Here is a 20,767-nt window from a genome sequence, read left to right on the forward strand (position 1 = left end):
TACCGTGGGAGTTAAAGTCTCCAAGAAGAAGTCGGGGTGAGGGAAGGTATTCAATCACGTTGGAGAATCTTCGGTATCCCTTAGGAGGAATGTAAATAGAAGCAATGCAAAATCTTAACTGATTGACTGTTGGGTTTCATGCCCAACCTTTTTCTAATGCATGTAGGGTTTCAAAACTATTCTTCCTTGAAAATGATGAGATCAAGACACACGAAAAGTCTATTTTCATAAAGATAGGTGCTTCCATTGCAGCGTTGGAAGCTGCTCAATTTTTACCTTCCAATGCTAAATACAATTCTCCAAGAATATTTACAATAGTCCAATTGCATGGAAAACGTAGCCAAAGACAGCCTAAATTGATAAGTTTTATCAGTTTTAATAATATTGTACCATAACGAAGATATAAGAAAAAATCATTTTCCGTTGTCAACGAAAACTGTTCCTGGCAGCACAGCTCCATCGGAATCCAATCAAACTAATTGCAATAACTTCGCTTCTAGAGCTGATCCTTGTAACTGTTATTCCTCAAGTGAAAGGCAGTAGTCACATTCATTGGCCTTACTTGTTTTTGTGAGCAAATCTTGCCTCAATCAAAAGCTATAGCTGTTTAAAAACGTTGTTGTCCACAAACAACATGGGCATGAATGGGTTAAAGCGGCCAATTCATCAGAGCACCGACAGTTAGACCAGCATCACTCACAATACCGTCAATCTCCACATCGTGAGAAGGAATGTAGACCCGATACTCCATCGTGAAAGAGTTATTGCTAGCGATATCATTGGCCTGTTTCAAGTCAGTAACGACTACGAGCAGTTTATCTGACTGAACTTTTTAATCTTGGTCACGGTCGAGTACCGTTTTGTCAACTCCCGTGCAACAGTTAGCGGTTTATTTTTGGGCCGAAAGTTTCCTTGGATGGTATACCAGCGCATCCATCTTGATAAACTTTGGTGAGAGGGGGGGGGGGTGGCTGCGGGACATTGGAGGGAAATGGGGAAGATGGAACGTGGATATCTTCTATCTCCGAAGTATCCAGACGTTCTTCTTACCCATCAGTCATTTTCGGGGGTCCCCCGTGTTGTTCCATTTTATTGCGGGAGCAACATGCTCAACCGCACTCACAACTTTAAAATACGATCAGCAAAAAAAGACAAAAAAGTCATTTATTATTATAGCGCATCTGCTTAAGAGGGTTAATTGGTTTCGTTGATTGAAGAGTCTTGATAGTACTGAAACTGACCGAAAAATGTAAATCAGAAGTAGAATATATTGTAGATAATTTCACGACATGTAGGTTATGGAACACACTATGACTCACGTTGAACACTCCAAAGCCGTAAGTACTCGATCCATCTGTGAAGAATTGATTGTTTTGATCGACATAATTATGTCCGAGCGTATGGTCGAAATAACCGACGTACGCAGAGGATCTGGAATAGCATGTGTTAGATGTTTCATGGTTAGGTAATCTGTGTTGTTAAGCTGTAGCGATCCATCTTCGACAGAATCTAGTACTGATGGGCTTAAGTAGTCATACTAAGAGGGCATTTCAAGCTATGCAGTGTTTCAACATTGTTGATCATAAAAGTATTCAAGAATTATTCACTATGAATTAGCACTCAGAGAGGAAGCTCATAAAAATTCTGGGAGTGGGAATACGTCAGCTATAACTTCAAGGCCAATTGTGCGAGTTGAACGCATGCAGCCAAGGACAACATATTGCCTTAAATCTACAAACTGACTCGGCTAATCGCTATAAAATTCAATGCTTAGGTACATCATCTTACGACTGCGTCGCGTGTAATTGGACGTCAGTATGCAAAATACTCGCTCACTAATTCTAAGTAAAATAGTTCAATCAACAGTAAGAACACAACTCTTATCACGTGTTTATTCTCAAACAATGCCTTTTACTTTCGTTGGAGATACAATGGCTAGCGACCACCCACCCCTTACCGGTGGTGCCGAGTATAATTTGACTCACGTCGATATCCCGTTGAAGGATCACTAAATGATCCTCCGCCCTCACAGACTGTTCCGGTTTGCACTTGACGATAGCACCATCTCGTGCTATGATGTAGTATAAATTATCCCTCAGGTCTAGCTTCAATCCGCTGGCTCGACCCAGTAACCGTCCGAGGTAGGTAACGTTCGTCTTCAGGATCATCTTCTGCACGCCGTATTCGGGAAAGGAAAACTGCCGAATGGTCTTGACCGGAAGCGAGAACAAGCGTCCACTTAATCCATCCGAGATGTACAGTTGGTTCTGATTGATAGCGACCTCCGACAGAGAGATCGGACTGAGTGGAGAGAGATCCCTTTTTCTGTCGATTGGTATTCGATTTTAATTGATATTTGTCAATGAATAACGAAATAAATCATACTCAAATGTAAATTTTCCAACTTCGCGCTTGAAAAGAGAAAACATTAGTAGGTAGTCGGTGTTAATGAGTGTGATGAAGGCCCGTGTGTCACCGTCCGATGCCTGGATCGGATCTACGACAATCGAATGGAACTCTCGGTTGGGCGTCCTGAGGTCATAGGAAATCTCCTTGGTCGTGGTGATGATCAAGCTGCGGATCAGTATTTTCGGATTACAGGCTGCTGAACTATCGCCGCGATCTAAAATCCACAAACGCGCTACTCGATCGACATCGGTTCCAATCACGTACTTTAAACCCTCGCAACTGTCGACTAATTCATGCGAATCATCCGACAGCACTCTCGGCCGGATTCCGCCCACTTTGTTCTCCGGCCACGACGTCTCGACAAGTGATACTGTAAAATTAAACAGATGGGATATTTTATATATCATACTACGATAGGTAGCGATGCAATTATACCATTGAAACTATCAATCGTTAGAAATGCACGAGATTTGTAAAGCGTAACGTGTTTAATCGAAAACTCCGTTATCCCGATGGGTGCCAGATCCCAGCCGGTAACCGAATAGAATATACACAATATCAAGGCAGCGCTGGTAAACGTGATAGCCATCACTTTATCCAACTACTGACTTCCTACGATGAATGAATTCACAACACTGGCTTTGACTTTGCGACAGCACTCGACATTGCCTGGGGTCAAGTTTTTGCTGAGCGAAGTGTTATTTCTCAGTTGTTGTTGACTAGTGTTGTGTTTTTAGATAGAGAAAGATGTGCAAACCTCTATGCGGGCACGTATTTTGCATTCTTTGGCGCGGTTGTCGGAATTTTCCTAACTGTCGGGCTATATGCAAAACATTAAGGTTACTCAAATAGATTTGCTACCAAAAAATATACAATAATTAAATTTTTTGAAGCTTGATTTTGCTTACAGCCGAAAATTTTCTGGATCATCTTTTTCGTAAGTTATTCTGGGGGATGCCACGGATCACGAGAAAATTCAATAATAAATAATTAATTAATTATTATTAATAATTAATATAATTATTATTAAATTGTATCGTGATCTGTAACATAACCTGAAAAACTCCTACGAAATGTAGGGCTTTCAGCGTCAAACAAAACCAACTACCAAATTGAGGAATTTGCTCATCTTTTTCCGGTGTTGAAATTGTCACGTGCCATCCGTGCCACACGCTGTCTGGCAAACAGCTGATTAGGCGTCTTCGCTCGGTCAGTCTGTTTGTCAACAAACGCACGTGCGAGAGCCGGACCGGTAGCCGAACCCACCAACACAATGAGCTCGTTGTAGTTGTAGTAGTGAGTGCATCATCCATACTGATAAGTAGTAACGGTTTTTGTTGTTTTTTTACGTTTATCGATCCATTCATAAAAAATGACAACAGATGAGTGAACTGTCAAAAATTTTCATTCTTGTTCAGAGCGGAGCACTGTTATTGTTGTGCCCGTGAAACGTAAATCAGAGTTTTTCAGGTTGAAATTGGCTGAAATTCAGAACGAAAATGTCGTTTCACCGACGTTGCGGCAAGCGTATTACGCTGGCCAACAGCAACCGAACGGCGATGCGGAACATTAGCGAGTTTAATCACGGGCTGGTACTCAGTGGAGAACCCCTTCAAGATGATGTGCTGTTCGAGGTGCGAATCGACGAGAAGGTGATTATCGATTTTTCACGCGTTTTACGTTTTGGATGAATCGCATTTGGGTGGTTTTCAGATTCACGCCTGGAGCGGCAGTATTGAGATTGGTGTAACCACGGTTAATCCGGAAACTACGGAACTGCCGCCATGTGCGACGAAATTGCGTAACGGGACGTGGGTAATGTCTGGAATTTCGGTGCTCAAAGATGGGCTCTCACTGATGGAGTACTACGGTTCAGATCTGGACAAGCTGGGGGAAGGCGATCGAGTTGGAGTACTGCGAACGGCTCAGGGCGAACTGATTTTTTATGTAAACGGAGAGTCACAGGGTGTGGCTGCTATTGACATTCCGAAGAATGTGTACGCGTTAGTCAATCTGTACGGGAAATGCGTACAGGTTTCGATCTGTCCTTCGGACAGCTTGGAGTATGCCAACGAAAGTACGCAAATTTCGCAAAATATAGATATTGCTATGTCGGTGGAGATGTCCGTGAGTGCTGCTGCCAATGGTGGTGGTCCATGCGTTTCCGGAACTGGACAAGATGGGATGGATCCAAATGATAAGTTGCGGTTCCATACTCGTTGTGGATCACTGGTGAAGTTGAGTGCAAACTGTCGCACGGCGGAACGTCGTAGACCATTGGATGAATTTAATAATGGGGTTGTTATGACCCATCGTCCCCTAAGGGATAATGAGCTGTTTGAAATACGAATCGATCGATTGGTGGATAAATGGTCGGGATCGATAGAGGTGGGTGTCACTACTCACTGTCCATCGGCGTTACAATTTCCAGCTACTATGACCAACCTTCGCAGCGGAACGATTATGATGTCAGGTTGTGGTATCCTAACTAATGGTAAAGGAACGCGCAGGGAGTACGGAGAGTTTAACTTGGATGAACTGCGCGAGGGAGATCGTGTAGGAATGATGCGTAAATCGAATGGTAATCTTCATTATTACATTAACGGCCGTGACCAGGGAGTGGCTGCGACAAGAGTCTCCCAAACTCTTTGGGGGGTGATCGATCTGTACGGAATGACCATCAAGGTGACGATAGTGGATCGTGATGAACGAGAACAGCAGAACCTGGTTACAAGGCGTAACAATCTGATGAGTCTGCCCGTTTCCGAGCAAGAGTTGATTCCTCCTAGCCCGGAAATAGATTACAGCCATTCGGACCGGCTGTTGTTTCATCCGACCTGTGGATCCCATGCCAGTGTCACTCACAGCGGACGGACGGCTTTGCGCCCAAATGCATCGGACGATTTCAATAATGGCGTGGTTTTAACTCGTCGTACGTTGCGACCGAATGAGATGTTTCAGGTGAGTAGTACGTACGTAAAATTGATTAAGGCTCACCTAAATAACCGTTTAACGTTGCAGGTTCGCTTGGAGAGGGTTGTCACCAAATGGGCTGGTTCTATCGAGATGGGTGTCACGACCCACGGTCCAACGGAGCTAGATTTCCCATTCACCATGACAAATGTTCGATCGGGAACTTGGATGATGACCGGTAATGGAGTGATGCATAACGGTATGACCGTTATTGAGCAGTATGGACAGAATTTAGACCGTTTACAGGTTGGTGATCGCGTCGGTGTAGTTCGTAAAGACGATGGGACGCTACATTTTTGGGTCAATGGAGTAGACCAAGGACCGGCGGCTTCTAATGTTCCGGAAAAGGTGTACGGTGTAATCGATCTGTACGGTCAAGCTGCACAGGCCAGTATTGTGGACACTTCAGAGTGCGGAACACCTGATACAGGAAATTCCACAATCTCAAACACTACTTTGTTTAGTAGTGAACCAAAGCTGAAATTTCATTCGGTTCACGGTAAAAACGCCCGGATTTCGAACGGAGGACTGACCGCTTCTCGTCCCAAGGCACTAGCAGAGTTTAACGATTCTATTGTTTTTAGCAACCGACCGCTAAGACAACGAGAGTTGTTTGAAATCGTACTGGAAACGGTCGTTGATCAGTGGAATGGAAGTATCGAGATCGGTGTTACTGGGATTCGCCCGGATGAACTAAGCCTTCCGAGCACAGCAACTGATCTCGAGCATGACACTATCATGATCTCCGGAACCACACTGATGCGCAACGGTGTTACGATTAGGAACGACCTTCCGTTCGATTTGGATACCTTGACAGCCGGATCTCGAGTTGGGGTAATGCGCAATGGCGATAACATACACTTTTTCATCAACGGAATTGATCAAGGTCCGTATTACGAGTGTAAGGCTCTGAATTTGTATGCGGTCATAGATCTGTACGGTCAATGCGCTCAGGTGAGCATCACAACTCCACAGCCGGACATTCGAGCTCCCTATGCGATCAGCGAGAACTCACAGAGCTTACAGGCGACCTCTGTAATTCAGCCGGCGCTGGAGGCAAAACATCGCTGGTCGTGTATCTCCGGCAACGTTACTCTGATGCAGAATTGGACACTGGCTTCACGATGCACAAACACAGCACTGTCACATTGTTTAGTTTTCTCCGAGCGCCCTCTGGTAGTAGGCGAGACTTTTGAAATTAAAATCACTGATATAAACCCGTTGTACGCCGGTAGTCTAAAAGTTGGTGTCACAGATCTTAATCTTTCGGACGAGCATGTTCGTAAAAATATCCCAATCAGCATGAAACGAATTCCGGCTAACGTTTGGTATGTCAGCGGTAATGAAGTGCGTTACAACTCGACGTTACTTCAAAAGTCGCTTGCTTCGTTGGATTGGCTCCGAGTAGGAGATCGCATCGCTATTGAGCTAACTGCCTCTCGAACGCTGAAGATCCTTCTCAACTCGGAAGATATGAACATCAACTTTCAAAATGTATCGGAGGATATCTTTGCAGTAGTCGAACTGCTCGGTTCTACCATGGCTGCCCAGGTCACATCGTCACAAGGTCCATCATCACCACTGCGACCGTGTAGCCTGCGATTGCAGGACTCTCTAGAGCTGGGGTTGGATCCTCTCAACAAACAGGATTCCATGCTGGAATCCATCGACTCCGACAGTTTGTCGTTCGAGTTTTCCGAATGCCACGGCAAAAATATTCAACTTTTCGATGATAAGAAATCTGCGGGTCGAGTTCAGTCCTACCATCAGGGAGTTGTTTGTTTATCCAAACCGCTCTGTAAAGGTCATAGCGTGAGCATTAAAGTTACACAAGTAAATCCCAAGTGGAAAGGAACTATAGCTGTAGGAGCTCTGGGGGTCTGTCCAGGAACTCATCAATTCCCATTCCCAACATCGGCAATTCTGTTCCGAAGACCGTGTTGGATTGCTACCCACGATTACATAAACATCAACGGAAATAAAACACAATCGAAATATGCGGAGATCTTCGAACAGGTTCAGCAGGGAACGATCATCACCCTGACGTTGACCCACGCAGGAAATTTGGGCATAACCTTCGGACAGACTCAACTGGATGATTTGGCCACGGGTTTACCACATCACATCTACCCGGTTTTCGACATCTACGGGCGGTGCGAGAGGATCTCCATTGCTAACGGTGATCCGAAGAGTGGCAGTCCCATCAACGAGGAATTGGCTACCATGCCGTCCGGTTCCGGTGCTGCCGGCGTCTCAGCGGGTGCCTCGGCAACCGACGTCGAGAATGTTCCCCAGTGCGAAAAGGCGGACCTGGAGGTGCACGAGAAGGAAACGGATATGGCGTGTGTGTCGAATCCGGGTACTTCCGCGATGTGAGTATGAATGTTGCAGGTTTTCCAGTAATGCTTTTAGATGGGATTGCTAAAAATTGTCATTTTACTCGATCGCAAACGTATCGTTGAAATATGCTGATTTAATTTATTGCTGCTGGTCACAGGGACCCAATGGTGTTCCAATGATGAGCAGCAATTTAGCGGTAGAAATAATAGTAGCTACTAGTTGGGATCCGGTATTGTAGTTTTCGGTGCACGCCCCAATAACATGCTGGACGTCGTGGTAGTTAAAGAAATGCAATTATTACTTTCACTAAATCCTGTCTTGCCGTTATACGCATAAAGGTTCCGTGTTCTATAGGATTTCTTATACCCAAGATATCATCGAAAACCTTCGTATTGCTTATAATCAACCAGGCAATTCTTCGCTAACATAATATGGCAGTCCTCCTTGAATTCAGTAAGTATCCGTCCCTTGAATTCAGTAGGTACTTGAAATTTGTCATGAAATTACCTTGAGTTGCGTTGGACAACGACACGTTGCTGTTCCTCGCGAGTTCAAAGATCTGGGCTTGGCTACATAGAGTTATTCCGAAGGTGTCTCGAGCTTGGTGATATTTTGTAAACCAAGAAAACATTGGGGTTACCTATACTGCATCATCTGAAAATCCTAAATACATATTTCCTATTTTTTTTTGCAGGAGTCGCTCCGTTATGGATAGCGTTTCGGAGAACCTACTGATGAATATATCCATAAAAAATCGCACAGCCAACGAGGCAAGGAATCAAGACCTATCAAACTCCTGGTAAGACGAACACTTGCGTTCTTAGAAGCTATTATCACCCTTGAATTATCTTACTTCTCCCACAGCTGCCTGCGGGACTCCCTCCAGCTGCAGCACTCGACGAACCTGAACATCCAACGCAGCCAGAGCACGCACCGTTTCAATGCACTGCAGGGAAGCTTCGACAGCAACCGTGGCGGTGAGCTGTCCCAATCGGTCAACTTTGACGAGGGATTTGAAGATTACCGGTCCACTGCGACCAGCGTCCAGCCACCCGGTAGCAGCTCTCAAGCCGGGAATGGTACGCAGGAGAATAACACCGATCCAAACTATCTGGAAGACGTCGATAGCAACATTGATTTCAGCATTCAACTGAACGAGTCGGAGGTGGATGAGGACAGCAATACGATTGCGAACAATCGTGCCAAGCTGGGGCTTCCGTTGCAGCCGACTTGCTCTACGGCTCCGGAACATCAAATACCTGTTGTAGGGTTATCACAATCATCTACGGCACTGGCTGCTGCCGAAAGCCGGCGTACCGCTGCGGATTTCACCGAATTCACCAATCAGGTTCGATCTTCCCGAGCTAATTCGGTTTCATCCTCATCGATGCTTAGTGTGGTGGAGAATAAGGACTGTGACTATCTTAAGCTTGTGATGGGATTTAAACGAACTCTTATGCTGCCAGATGTTTTCTTTGCTGGAGATGCTTTTAACTGTTTCTGCGAGGCATGTGCACCTTCGCTACAGGGCTCATTGCTGAAAGGTTGGGTCAGATTCAAAATCAACCAGCAAACGTTGAGCAGCTCAAGCGCCGCCAATACTTCAGATGATTCCGTTTGGACTACCGCTTACTACAACGCAAGGGTGGAGAAGATTCGATCGGTGCTGGATCATGGTCAGCCATTGCCAATTGGTAAGTGTTTCTTCAGTTTTTCTCCCCGTTTTATTAATTCAGTGATTGCTATATATTGTAGAATCATGCCAATTCCTCCCGGAAGGTACAACCGTAGGAGATAACTTTGTACCGGGAACTCACATTCTACTACAGTCATCGCCGGATGCAGGTGAACATTCCCAACGATCATCATTCCATCGATATATGGCCAGCAGTATTTGCTACCGCATATGTGCAACATTCGAAGTACGAGTACGATCTCAGGCACTATCCAATATAGACTTTGGAGAAACAGCTAGCGCTAGTGATACCGGCTCGACAGCGGTAGTAGCTACCGGACTGCGTCACTGGACCACCAAAGAAGCGGACGCATGCGTGCTGACTGCCCTCATGATTCTACTTGCATCTGCTTAAGTAATGTTACTCTTTTCGCAACATTAATCTCTGTAGCAGTTGATAGTTCCTAGTGGTGTTTTGGTCTCTGGTTGAGATAGTTTAGAAAGGATTCCATCTTGATTTAGCGTAAAGCAATGACAATGACTGAGTAGGATAGTCATAGAACAAATGCTGGAGCATTTCTCAACATGTCCTGAAACAAACGAATGTTGCATAGTATAGAGACTTATTCCGAGAAGTATCTAAGATCAACATGGAAATTAAGCTTGATGTTGCATGACTCAATAACCAGCGTTATCAGCAAGAGCACTTTGAAAACTCAAACTAATGTAGAATGAAATTTCGCGATCTACGTTCGGGCCCGGCCGGCGTCGGTATTGATCAATAAACACTTTGGGATTACAAGGAGTTGCACATTGAAAAATGTTTCGCTAATCCCACACATAATTATCTACAGATTCCCTATGCAACTTCAGTTAGTCCAGATCGATAACGAAGTAGCAGCCAGGGGTGATGTCGCACAAGCTCAAGCTCAAACAAATGTAGAATGGAATGTCCCAAAAAAGAAATCGAAAGTCAATGACGTATGTTAATATTGCTGCCGTTTTGCTACGTGTTTATTTTTTTCTACTTTCCATTTAAACGCCATTTTCGTAAAGTCCGCGCTTCATACAACTTTTCTGCAATACATTCGATAGCAAAATATTATCCGAAAGAAAATATTTTCCTAAGCCTGCTTTTACAGGTGACCCATTACATTCGTGCTAATTTATTGTTAGGCAATACTACAATGTTATAAGAAAATTTAAACTGATGTAATAAAATACAGGAAGTAATTGACACGCGCTTGAGTGATCTCGATAGGATTCATTTTGTCCACCGCTGAAAATCCAAGCGAATGCAACCAAAAATGTCATATTCACTCATTCTCTTCTTCATATTAGGGGCCGTACACAAATGACGTAGCTTTTTTTCAGCGATTTTTGACCCCTCCCTCCCCCCTCGTAGCATTTGGTCACAAAATTCTAACCTCCCCCTCGTAAATAACGTAGCATTTACCTACCCCCTCCCCCTCGTCCCATGCACAGCGCCCGGGTGATGAAAAAAAAATTACATGCTTTTCAATTATTTTAAACACATGTCCTTTCGAAATGTTTGACGACTTTTATCAACATTTTCATTATAACAACAAATTTCGTGCAAAATAAGCCCATTTCATCACAAATATAGTGTTGATAGTTTTGTTTTGAATTTTATATGTCAAGGGGAGCATGAAGAGAAGTTCTCTCAATCCTGTAGCTGCCAATGATTCTAAGAAACATACGTTCATCTAAATTACTAAATTTAGTTTGGTTGATTCCGAAGTGAAAATTTAATTCAGCTTCCAAACTAAGTCTACTAGTTAGCAACATTAGCTAACTAATGTAGCAAGTTAAATCCGCATACAAAATCTTTTCGTATTTTTGCGAACTTGAAATTGAAATTCTGCGAATTGTAAAATTTACCTCATGAAAAACCGCATCAAAAGTAACTTGTTTGAATTTAAATTCATTTCTCTTGGGAACGGAGGATCATTAAATTGTTTTCTCTAAACAATGGGTTTTAAACATAATGCTACGTCGCACAACTTCTGACCCTACCCTCCCCCTCGTCACACTTCGTCACAAATTTGGTATACCCTCCCTACCCCCCAAAATGCTACGTCATTTATGCATGGCCCCTTATGTAATACTCTTAGTATAAGTCACATTTGCAAAACATTAATGTTCAATCAGCATGACTAGCTCTGAACAGAATCTCATAATAAAGCATATATTCCCGCTGAGTTGATTTCAGTTTTTTTTCAAATGAATCACTCCCCGCAAACCAACCTATTATTTCTCTTCCCTGTCTCTGTTATTTGGTTCCCTTACTGCTAGATTGTTCCCTAGTCTTTAAAAATGCTCCCCTAAGCCTTTATACAATACAATCATTTAGTACCCGTTGTATATTTATATTCTTAGTTCTTGCCGTCGACGGACGCGTTATTCTTCCTTCGATGCAGTCCGGCAGAATGCCGAGATCAGTCCAGCGATTCCGGGTGGAGGATTGCGTCCGGTTCTCTGGTACCCCGACGATTCAATCCGGCGATTCGCTACAGACCACAGTGGTTTTTTTTGCCAAAAACACGCGATTAATTATTTACACAAAAACGGTCAAGTTTAGATCAATAATGTCTTCTGAAAGTTTTATCAGTATTTCAAGACCTTTCTTCTGGTTTAGTACATTGAGTGATTAATCCTCCTAAAAGTGAGATATTTTTCTCATTTTTTTAAAATGTATAGATAATGAGATCATATGTTCTGCAATGTTGTAGAGCTACTTTTTGCGAACAACTTTGCTTAAGAGTCCAAAATTGTATATTCAATACTTGTGAAGTTATAGTGCCTTGTTTGTGGATGGCCCCTTAAAATCATTTTTTTAATATAACTTTTTTGGTATCGTACCTATGAATTTAGAATGTTCTACAAAGTTATTTGCGTCAATGTCATCCGCAACTCTTTAGAAGAACATTTTGTTCTAGCTCTTCTATCTTCGAAGTTATTTAGCAATTTGTGAAAAAAATAGTGCTATTTCCAATAGCAATAACTTTTGAACGGGCAAAAACGGGCAACCAGCTATAGTTATAAACCTTAGTACAACAAATGAACTACAAAATCCAATGTATTCCATTTGTCTACTGTTGTCTCCGGTGCTGTTATGGACGGTTTAGGAAGTGCTTTCCGCTGCTTAGTATGCATTTTTCATTAAGTGGAATTGTTCATCTGTTCCTCGCTGGATTCTCTTTTTACGTATGCGTGTGCAGGAAAGAAATTAAGAGAGAGAAAGAGAGAGAGAACAAGAGAGAGAAAGAAAGAGAGAGAGAGAAAGAAAGAGAGAAAGAAAGAGAGAGAGAGAGAGAGAGAGAGAGAGAAAAAGAAAGATTGTAGAGGACCGCTAAGCGCATAACTTCTGCGAAATCGCGCAAAAATCGCCTTCAAGAAAATTCTGTGTACTTGAGTTATGACCACCCAAAGTCTTAAGAGTCTAAAAACATTAGTTACTGTGCGATTATGCCTGATCCACAGTCTTTTGAAATAAATACAAGACTTCTTCACTATTTGCATTATTCCAGCGGCAAAATCGGGCATATTATGTCCGTCAACGTTATAATATTGAAAGACTTGTTGAACTACAGAACCAATTTTCATACTTTCTCTCGCGGAAACCCAAAGGGAAAACAAGTGACGTTTATCAAGGGTACCTAAATAGTATAATGAGTGTACTTTTCAATAAACAAGAATACTAAGTATATAAAGAAATTATGTTTCAATCAATTACCTTACATTCCAACTGTACACATTTTGATGAAAATCCCTTTAAATTAGTATCGCTTAAAACGTTTCGTATCATTGAATGTACGAAAAAATATGTACAGACACTCTCCCGCACACGTGACCGCGTCGAAGTTCGGGAATCTTCTAGTTTTGAGCATTACCCTTAGTAACAGTCAAGGATTGCTACATCTCGGAGCTGTGTAACACTGATTTTCTTAAAGGCGATTTCGTAGAAGTTATGCGCTTAGCGGTCCTCTCCAATCTCTCTCTCTCTTTTTCTCTCTCTTTTTCTTTCTCTCTCTTGTTCTCTCTCTCTTTCTCTCTCTTAATTTCTTTCCTGCACACGCATACGTAAAAAGAGAATCCAGCGAGGAACAGATGAACAATTCCACTTAATGAAAAATGCATACTAAGCAGCGGAAAGCACTTCCTAAACCGTCCATAACAGCACCGGAGACAACAGTAGACAAATGGAATACATTGGATTTTGTAGTTCATTTGTTGTACTAATGTTTATAACTATAGCTGGTTGCCCGTTTTTGCCCGTTCAAAAGTTATTGCTATTGGAAAAAGCACTATTTTTTTCACAAATTGCTAAATAACTTCGAAGATAGAAGAGCTAGAACAAAACGTTCTTCAAAAGAGTTGCGGATGACATTGACGCAAATAACTTTGTAGAACATTCTAAATTCATAGGTACGATACCAAAAAAGTTATATTAAAAAATGATTTTAAGGGGCCATCCACAAACAAGGCACTATAACTTCACAAGTATTGAATATACAATTTTGGACTCTTAAGCAAAGTTGTTCGCAAAAAGTAGCTCTACAACATTGCAGAACATATGATCTCATTATCTATACATTTAAAAAAAAATGAGAAAAATATCTCACTTTTAGGAGGATTAATCACTCAATGTACTAAACCAGAAGAAAGGTCTTGAAATACTGATAAAACTTTCAGAAGACATTATTGATCTAAACTTGACCGTTTTTGTGTAAATAATTAATCGCGTGTTTTTGGCAAAAAAAACCACTGTGCAGACTACTCGGAATAATCCGCGACGGTGGATCTTTCCTACTCCGACGAAGAGTCCCCTGGCAGTGGAAGATCTTCCGAAACCGATGCTACTCGGGCAGACGCCGAGGTCAGTCCTGCAATTCTGTGTGGAGGGTGACTTCCAGTGCACAGCCACTTCCTGATCTACTCGAACTAGTCCCCGACGGTGGGCCTAGTCTACTCAGACGGAAAAATTTCTCGACGTTGAAATTTCTCTCAAAACCGTTATCTCGATGCTGGTCGGTTAGGTGCCGAGGTCAGTCCTGCGATTTCGGGGGGAGGATGACTTCCGGTTCTCAGATGCCCCGACGACCTACCGTCAACGATGCGTACGCTCAGTCTAGCCCCCGGCGGTGGATCTAGCCTACTCCGGTCGCGCCCTGTGATCTACTTTATCTCTCTTCCTCAGACTGAGTTGTCGAGTGCCATGGTTGGTCCGGCGATTCCGGTTCCTCGACGACCCGACTGTTCTGTTCACCGCGTTCCATTTTTCTTTGTCCACACACATTCTTTCAACAATATTGATCATGTTAACGTCTTCACCGACAATGGTACTCATTTCGTTTCGCTCGTGCTCGAATCGCGGGCATTTGAGGACCACGTGCTCAGAGGTTTCCTCTGCATCTCCGCACGGGATGGAGAACGGCGAACTCGCGTGACCGAACCTGTTCAGATACTTTTCGAAACAGCTATGACCAGGCAAGAACTGCGTCATGTGGAAGTTCACCTCACCGTGCGCTCTGTTCACCCACACCGACAGGCATGGAATTAGTCGATGGGTCCATCTACCGTTTACAGCGTTATCTCACTGATGCTGCCACTTGATTAAGGTGTCAGCTCGGGCTCGTTTACGGACTCCTCTCGTGCCTCGATTCCTATAACACTCGCTAGCTTCTTCGAGTAGAAGGTTTATGGGAATCGTTCCAGCTATCACGTAGGCTGTCTCTGACGAGATAGTTCGGTACGCGCCAGACACCCGAATGGTTATCAGCCGGAACGTGCTGTTCAGCCGAGATGTGTTCCTCTTCATCTGTAGTGCCGACACCCAAGCAGGTCCTGCGTATCTGAGCACTGATATCGAGACACTCGCCAGTAGTCGCTTTTTACTGCTTCAAATCGCCGAATTGTTGGGCATGATCCGAGATAGTGCCGAGATCACTTTTACACACCCTTCCGCATGCGTGGTCGATGTGGCTATTGAAGCTTAACCGGTCGTCTAACATCGCTCCCAGTTGTTTAACTTCCCGCTTTGAGTTAATGATACACTCCCCGACCGAAATTCTTGCCTGCTGCACGGTTTTTCGGTTGCATATCAAAACCATCTCGGTTTTGTGGTGAACTAACGTCAGCTTCTTCTCGTATATCCAGTCTTCTACAACATCTATCGCCTCCGTTGCGAGTACTTCAACTTCCTCTAGTGATTCGCCGATCACTAGGAGCACCACGTCGTCCGCTAAACCGACATTCTTCACACCCCTGCGGAGGCTCAGCTTCAGCACTCAGTCGTACATAGCATTCCAAAGAGTTGGGCCGAGTATGAATTCTTGTGGAACGTCCACTGTTACGGTTACACTTCTTTTTCCGACGTCAGTTTCGTAAATCAGTTGCCGGTTCTGGAATTTGCTCCTCAAAATCCCACAGAGGTAGCCGGGAACTCTCAGTCTGTGCAGCGAATCGGCGATTGCGACCCAACTAGCGCTGTTGAAGGCGTTTTTACGTCCAGTGTAACCAGTATGCAGTAGCGGTTACCTCTTCTTTTTGCCTCTGTGCAGCCTCCATAGTTTCCACGACCGTTCGTATGGCATCCACGGCGGGTCTACCTTTCCGGAAACCGAACTGCATATTGGATAGTCCATTATCTCCCTCTGTGTATGTTGTAAGCCTGTTAAGTTTCCGGAAGTAGCGTTAGTGCACTGAGTGCACGCTGCTCTGAAAATCTAGCGAAATCGTTCATGTTAAGTGCGGCTCTTGCCGCCTTGTAAGATGATCTTAGAGCATCTCTTTCCGCGACGTTTCGGGCTCTCTGTTCAAACTGTTCCTTGGTTTACCTTCTCTTGACATGGTTGCATCGCACGCTCTTGCTAATACCGTCATCACTTCGTCTGCACTGTAGTTAGTGTGATTGCACTCACCCCTCAACACCTCGACGAAGTCTCCTTTGTCGAACTTCGTTGTTTTCCACCTCCGTTCGTTTGATTGGATCACACGCGCTTCCGACTGCCTATTGCTTCCGATAGTGTACCGGATCGCTTGGTGGTCGCAGAAGGTAACGTAACCCATTCAAAGAGGGCAAGTTGCTGGCTAACGGGGGGCAATTTGGGGGCTATTTCAAATGCAACATTTGGGCGATTTGCCGCCGTCATTTTTTGCCCCCCTAACCGCCTTTAAATCGCCCCCAAATCGCTCACGGAAAGCACCATTTAATCGCCCTCAGTTGCCTAATATGAAAATTACAAATAATACTTATTTTCGGATTCATTATCAGGATTACTACATTGCATATACTGAACCGTGTCAATATGTTTTCTGCAAACGTAGATTGATCGATAGTTACTTTGTCAAGACGTCTGTCAATTTGAATGCGCAATCCCATAAAATATTCAACTTCCCCTAGATCTTTCATGCGAAACTCCGATGACAATTTTAGTTTCAAGTTATTAATGGCGGTTTCATCATTTCCACAAATCAATAGATCATCCACATACAGCAAAAGATATATTGTACTGTTCCCGTCTTGTTTCTTTTTTTTTATTTCGATTATAGAGGTTTTAACCTTAAGGTCATTCACCTCTTCGGGTTAGAAAAATCTCTTATGAAAAATTTCTAACTCTATGTGCGGGGTCGGGACTCGAACCCAAGTGCGCTGCGTACAAGGCAATCGATTTACCAATACGCTACGGCCACCCCCCGTCTTGTTTAACGTATAAGCAATAATCTGCATCAGAGCGTTTGAAACCCAAACTAATAACAAAATCGTGAAACCGATTATTCCAGCATTTTGGCGACTGCTTTAAACCGTACAATGATCGCTTAAGCTTGAGAACCTTGCCTTCAGATACATCGATTCCCTAGGGTTGTCATAAAAACTGGTTCCTCCAAATGTCCATGTAAAAAAGCGGTTATGACGTCCATGTGACAGAAGTAATACTGCAGTTGAATTCCAATCGCTAGTAAGAATCGAATAGTGGCCAGTTTGGCTACTGGGGCATGTTTCCTGATAATTTACACCTTCCTGTTGCATAAAACCACGTGCAACCACACGTGCCTTGTAGCGTTGCAAATTACCATCTTTATCCAATTTCCTTTTGAAGATCCACTTTGACGAAATCATTTTGACATTTTTAGGGCATTCAACAATGTCCCAAGTATCGTTGGCTCTCAGAGAGTCCAGCTCCTCCTCGATAGCACGTTTCCAGCTCAACTCGTCCTGTCGACCTTCCAAGCTTGCATATGAGGAGGGATTACTTTCGCCATACACCTCTGCCAACAAAGCTGCCGGTTCTGTTTCATAATCCTCAAACCTAATTGGCGGTTTTCGCAATCTACAACTACGCCGACATGGTTGCAAAGGATCATTCATCGATTCATCATGTAATTCATTTTCTTGATTCCGCGTTACTTCGATATAGGAAATATCAGGCTCCAGTAATTGATCGGTGTTCTGTTCTATCTCTTCACACGCTTGAAACTCCTCATCACTCAAACTTTCATTGCACTCGACCTCGTTGCCGATTCGTTCACATTCCCATGTTAAGTTTCCTGGAACCGTCGAACAATCCTCATGGTACACTAACGAAGGGGCTTGATTTTCGAACTCACCTGAGTTTCGATTCGGAAATTCATTTTCATCGAAGATTACATCCCGAGATAATACTACTTTTCGGTTTATTGGATCCCACAAACGATATCCATTAATAGCATATCCAATCATGATCCGCCCTTCACTCTTTGGATCAAATTTTCCTCGCTTGTGCTTTGGGATATGCGAGTAAGCTTTGCATCCAAAAACACGCAAAACTGATAAATCGGGTTTATCGCCAAACCATTCCTCGGCTGGTGTAGTATCGCTTGATAGAGCTCTCGTTGGACTCCGATTTGTAACGTAAACAGCTGCCATAATCGCTTCTCCCCACATGTCTTTAGATAAACCGCTTTCGTATATCATCGCTCTAGCCTTTTCCACAAGAGTACGGTTCATCCTTTCTGCTAAACCATTTTGATCCGGAGTGTATGCCATCGTATTTGAATTGAATGCCACGCCACTCTCACGACAGATCTTTCGTATTTCTGCAGAAACATACTCACCCCCATTGTCGCATCTTACTTTGGCCAATGAGAGATTGAATCCCGCCTCTACCATCGCTTTATAATCTTTAAATCGGTCTACTACTTCGTCCCTGGAAGCATTGAGGTACAAAACAGTAAAATGAGTGCAGTTGTCGATAAATGATAGAAAATACTTATTGCCATCCCATGTAGCTGGCGTGACAGGTCCGCATACATCGGTATGAACACGTTCCAGTGGTCGACGTGCTCGCTTATCACGAGTTTGGAAAGGCGGTCGGTAGTGTTTTCCCATGACGCATGGTTCACAAAGGCCCAACGACTCTGTAATTGAGAAATCGATTCCGTTTACCATTTTCAATTTAGCCAAATCACGAACACTTTTCATACCTAAATGCCCTAGTCTTCTATGCCATAGGAGATTTTTATCGATTGATGCTTGAACTACATTAGCCTCCCGACGATTCACTACGAAGGTTATCTCGTACAAATCCTGTGAACGTTTTCCTACTGCAAACAAGACATCATTCGACCACAGTTCAACAACACCGCTCTTAAATACTACAGCAAAACCAGCCTTCTCCAGACGACTTATTGACATCAAATTGTGCCTGAGTCCCGGGGAGTCTTGGATGTCACAATGAAACACCTCGTTGGTTACATAGCTGGATGCAGCAATGAAACCCACTTTCTTAGCCACACTAGTTTGACCTTCTTCGGCGAGCGGAACAGGATAGGGTGTTGAAAGCTCTTTTTCAGTCATGAAATATGAGTCATCACAAACCATGTGGTCTGTGCAGCCTGAATCAATGATCCAACAAATCGTTCGTACCATGTTTTTGATTTCTCGCACTTTCCATTCCTTATTTGAATAAAATGCAAAAGATCCTCGTTTTGATCCTCCTGATTGATCGAACTCATCTGAATGGTTTAGCTGAAAAACTTTCTTCTGTCCTCCTCCTGTTTGCAATTATATGCTTTATGTCCAAGTTGTTTACATTTCCAGCACTTTCCAGTAAACTTCCTCATTCTTCCTAAGAAAGCTGCAGGCTGTACATCTTCAGCTTTAACATTGCTACGCTTACCAAATTTGCTGCCGAAGGTTCTTTTTCTACGTGGTCCGACAAACTTTTCTCCAATAACCGCAAAGTGCGAAATTTCCAACTCGCGAAGTTCTTACCATTTAACTGTGGGTGTACTACACAGAAAAAAAATGTTGGTGAAAATAAGAGTTTTTCACTCTTAGCAAAAAACAACCAACGTATGCTCTTAGTTTAAAAATAAAACTTTTGTTTTGAGTACTATTCTTCATTTGCTTAAAAGGAAAACTTTTACTTTGATTATTATTCTTGATTAATTTAAAAGTTTTACTTTCAACCTATTGGTTGGCGTTGGTTGTTTTTTGCTAAGAGCGGAACACTCTTACTTTTACCAATATTTTTTTTCTGTGTGTACTTTCTCGCCTTCCATCATGCTGGGCCCATAACCTGCTGGTTTTTAATCCGTCCGATAACGAAACGCAGGTTTAGCATGAAGTTTTATTTAAAACATCGCGTATTTTTAGATAAAAATTATTACATGTGCTTTTATGTAGTTGAGACAATGAAAAAAAAAAAAGAATTGAGTCACGTCAAGTCTTCACAGACAAACAGATGACCGGTGTAGCGAACTCGTCCACAGACAATTGGAAAGCGCATGTATACCTACATATAAAAATTCGATGCGACTTCTGGTCTGCTGAGTTCCTCGACCAGCTAAAACATAGTTATATCGTATTTTGCAGCAGCAAACCATATTAGGCTAAAATTTATAATTTGCATCATTTGATATTCGTTACCCTCATGCTGAATTTCGTGCCCCATCAAACCAAGCCCTTTTCTCTTTAGCGTTTCTAAACACGACGGTTTGTAACAAATTTGGTTTGAGGATATAATTTTTATCTTTAAAATCTTTAGTAATTTTAATGAATTGCATAACAATACTTCCTTAAAAACAATGCCACATAATGCTAAACATTTACGATTGACAACTCTCTTGTTCGTTTGGAATGACATTGACAGTAAAATTGGAATTCCAAACGGAACATGGCGTCTCTTTGTTATTCTAGTCTCTTTAACATAACACACTTCATCACAACAGTGTTGCACTTCCATCCAAATCTGATTTGGATTAACATTAAATTTTCCTTGAAAAACCATTCCCCCGAAAATAGACTGTTACCCTATTTGCCAGAATACATCAATTCAAACTTTTGCCCCAGAACGAGCCAAAATC

General features: G+C 43.0%; 2 protein-coding genes across 2 annotated transcripts; one reads left to right on the forward strand and one right to left on the reverse strand.

The window, feature by feature from the left end:
• Positions 1 to 1,883: 1,883 nt before the first annotated feature.
• Positions 1,884 to 3,005, reverse strand: LOC131686804 (uncharacterized). The gene is made up of 3 exons (XM_058970799.1): positions 2,845 to 3,005; positions 2,386 to 2,779; positions 1,884 to 2,325 (listed from the first exon to the last, which is right to left on the reverse strand). Exons 1-3 carry the CDS (start codon positions 2,996 to 2,998, stop codon positions 1,884 to 1,886), a joined length of 990 nt encoding a protein of 329 aa, XP_058826782.1. The 5' UTR covers positions 2,999 to 3,005.
• Positions 3,006 to 3,801: 796 nt separating this feature from the next.
• LOC131689282 (neuralized-like protein 4) lies at positions 3,802 to 10,731 on the forward strand. The gene is made up of 6 exons (XM_058974261.1): positions 3,802 to 4,061; positions 4,123 to 5,370; positions 5,431 to 7,754; positions 8,417 to 8,521; positions 8,587 to 9,416; positions 9,478 to 10,731. The coding sequence occupies exons 1-6, from the start codon at positions 3,909 to 3,911 to the stop codon at positions 9,810 to 9,812; spliced, it is 4,995 nt and encodes a 1,664-aa protein (XP_058830244.1). The 5' UTR covers positions 3,802 to 3,908; the 3' UTR covers positions 9,813 to 10,731.
• Positions 10,732 to 20,767: the final 10,036 nt, after the last annotated feature.

Source organism: Topomyia yanbarensis, chromosome 3, assembly GCF_030247195.1.
Source record: "Topomyia yanbarensis strain Yona2022 chromosome 3, ASM3024719v1, whole genome shotgun sequence".
NCBI classification, from domain to species: domain Eukaryota; kingdom Metazoa; phylum Arthropoda; class Insecta; order Diptera; family Culicidae; genus Topomyia; species Topomyia yanbarensis.

Excerpts from the sequence above, each read along its gene's own strand:
- LOC131686804 (XM_058970799.1), bottom strand. The coding sequence starts at position 2,998 with ATGGCTATCACGTTTACCAGCGCTGCCTTGATATTGTGTATATTCTAT. Across the intron at positions 2,780-2,844 it reads AACGATTGATAGTTTCAATG|TATCACTTGTCGAGACGTCG; the intron begins GTATAATTGCAT and ends TTAATTTTACAG. Across the intron at positions 2,326-2,385 it reads GTTGGAAAATTTACATTTGA|AAAAAGGGATCTCTCTCCAC; the intron begins GTATGATTTATT and ends ACCAATCGACAG.
- LOC131689282 (XM_058974261.1), top strand. The coding sequence starts at position 3,909 with ATGTCGTTTCACCGACGTTGCGGCAAGCGTATTACGCTGGCCAACAGC. Across the intron at positions 4,062-4,122 it reads AGGTGCGAATCGACGAGAAG|ATTCACGCCTGGAGCGGCAG; the intron begins GTGATTATCGAT and ends GGTGGTTTTCAG. Across the intron at positions 8,522-8,586 it reads CAAGACCTATCAAACTCCTG|CTGCCTGCGGGACTCCCTCC; the intron begins GTAAGACGAACA and ends CTTCTCCCACAG.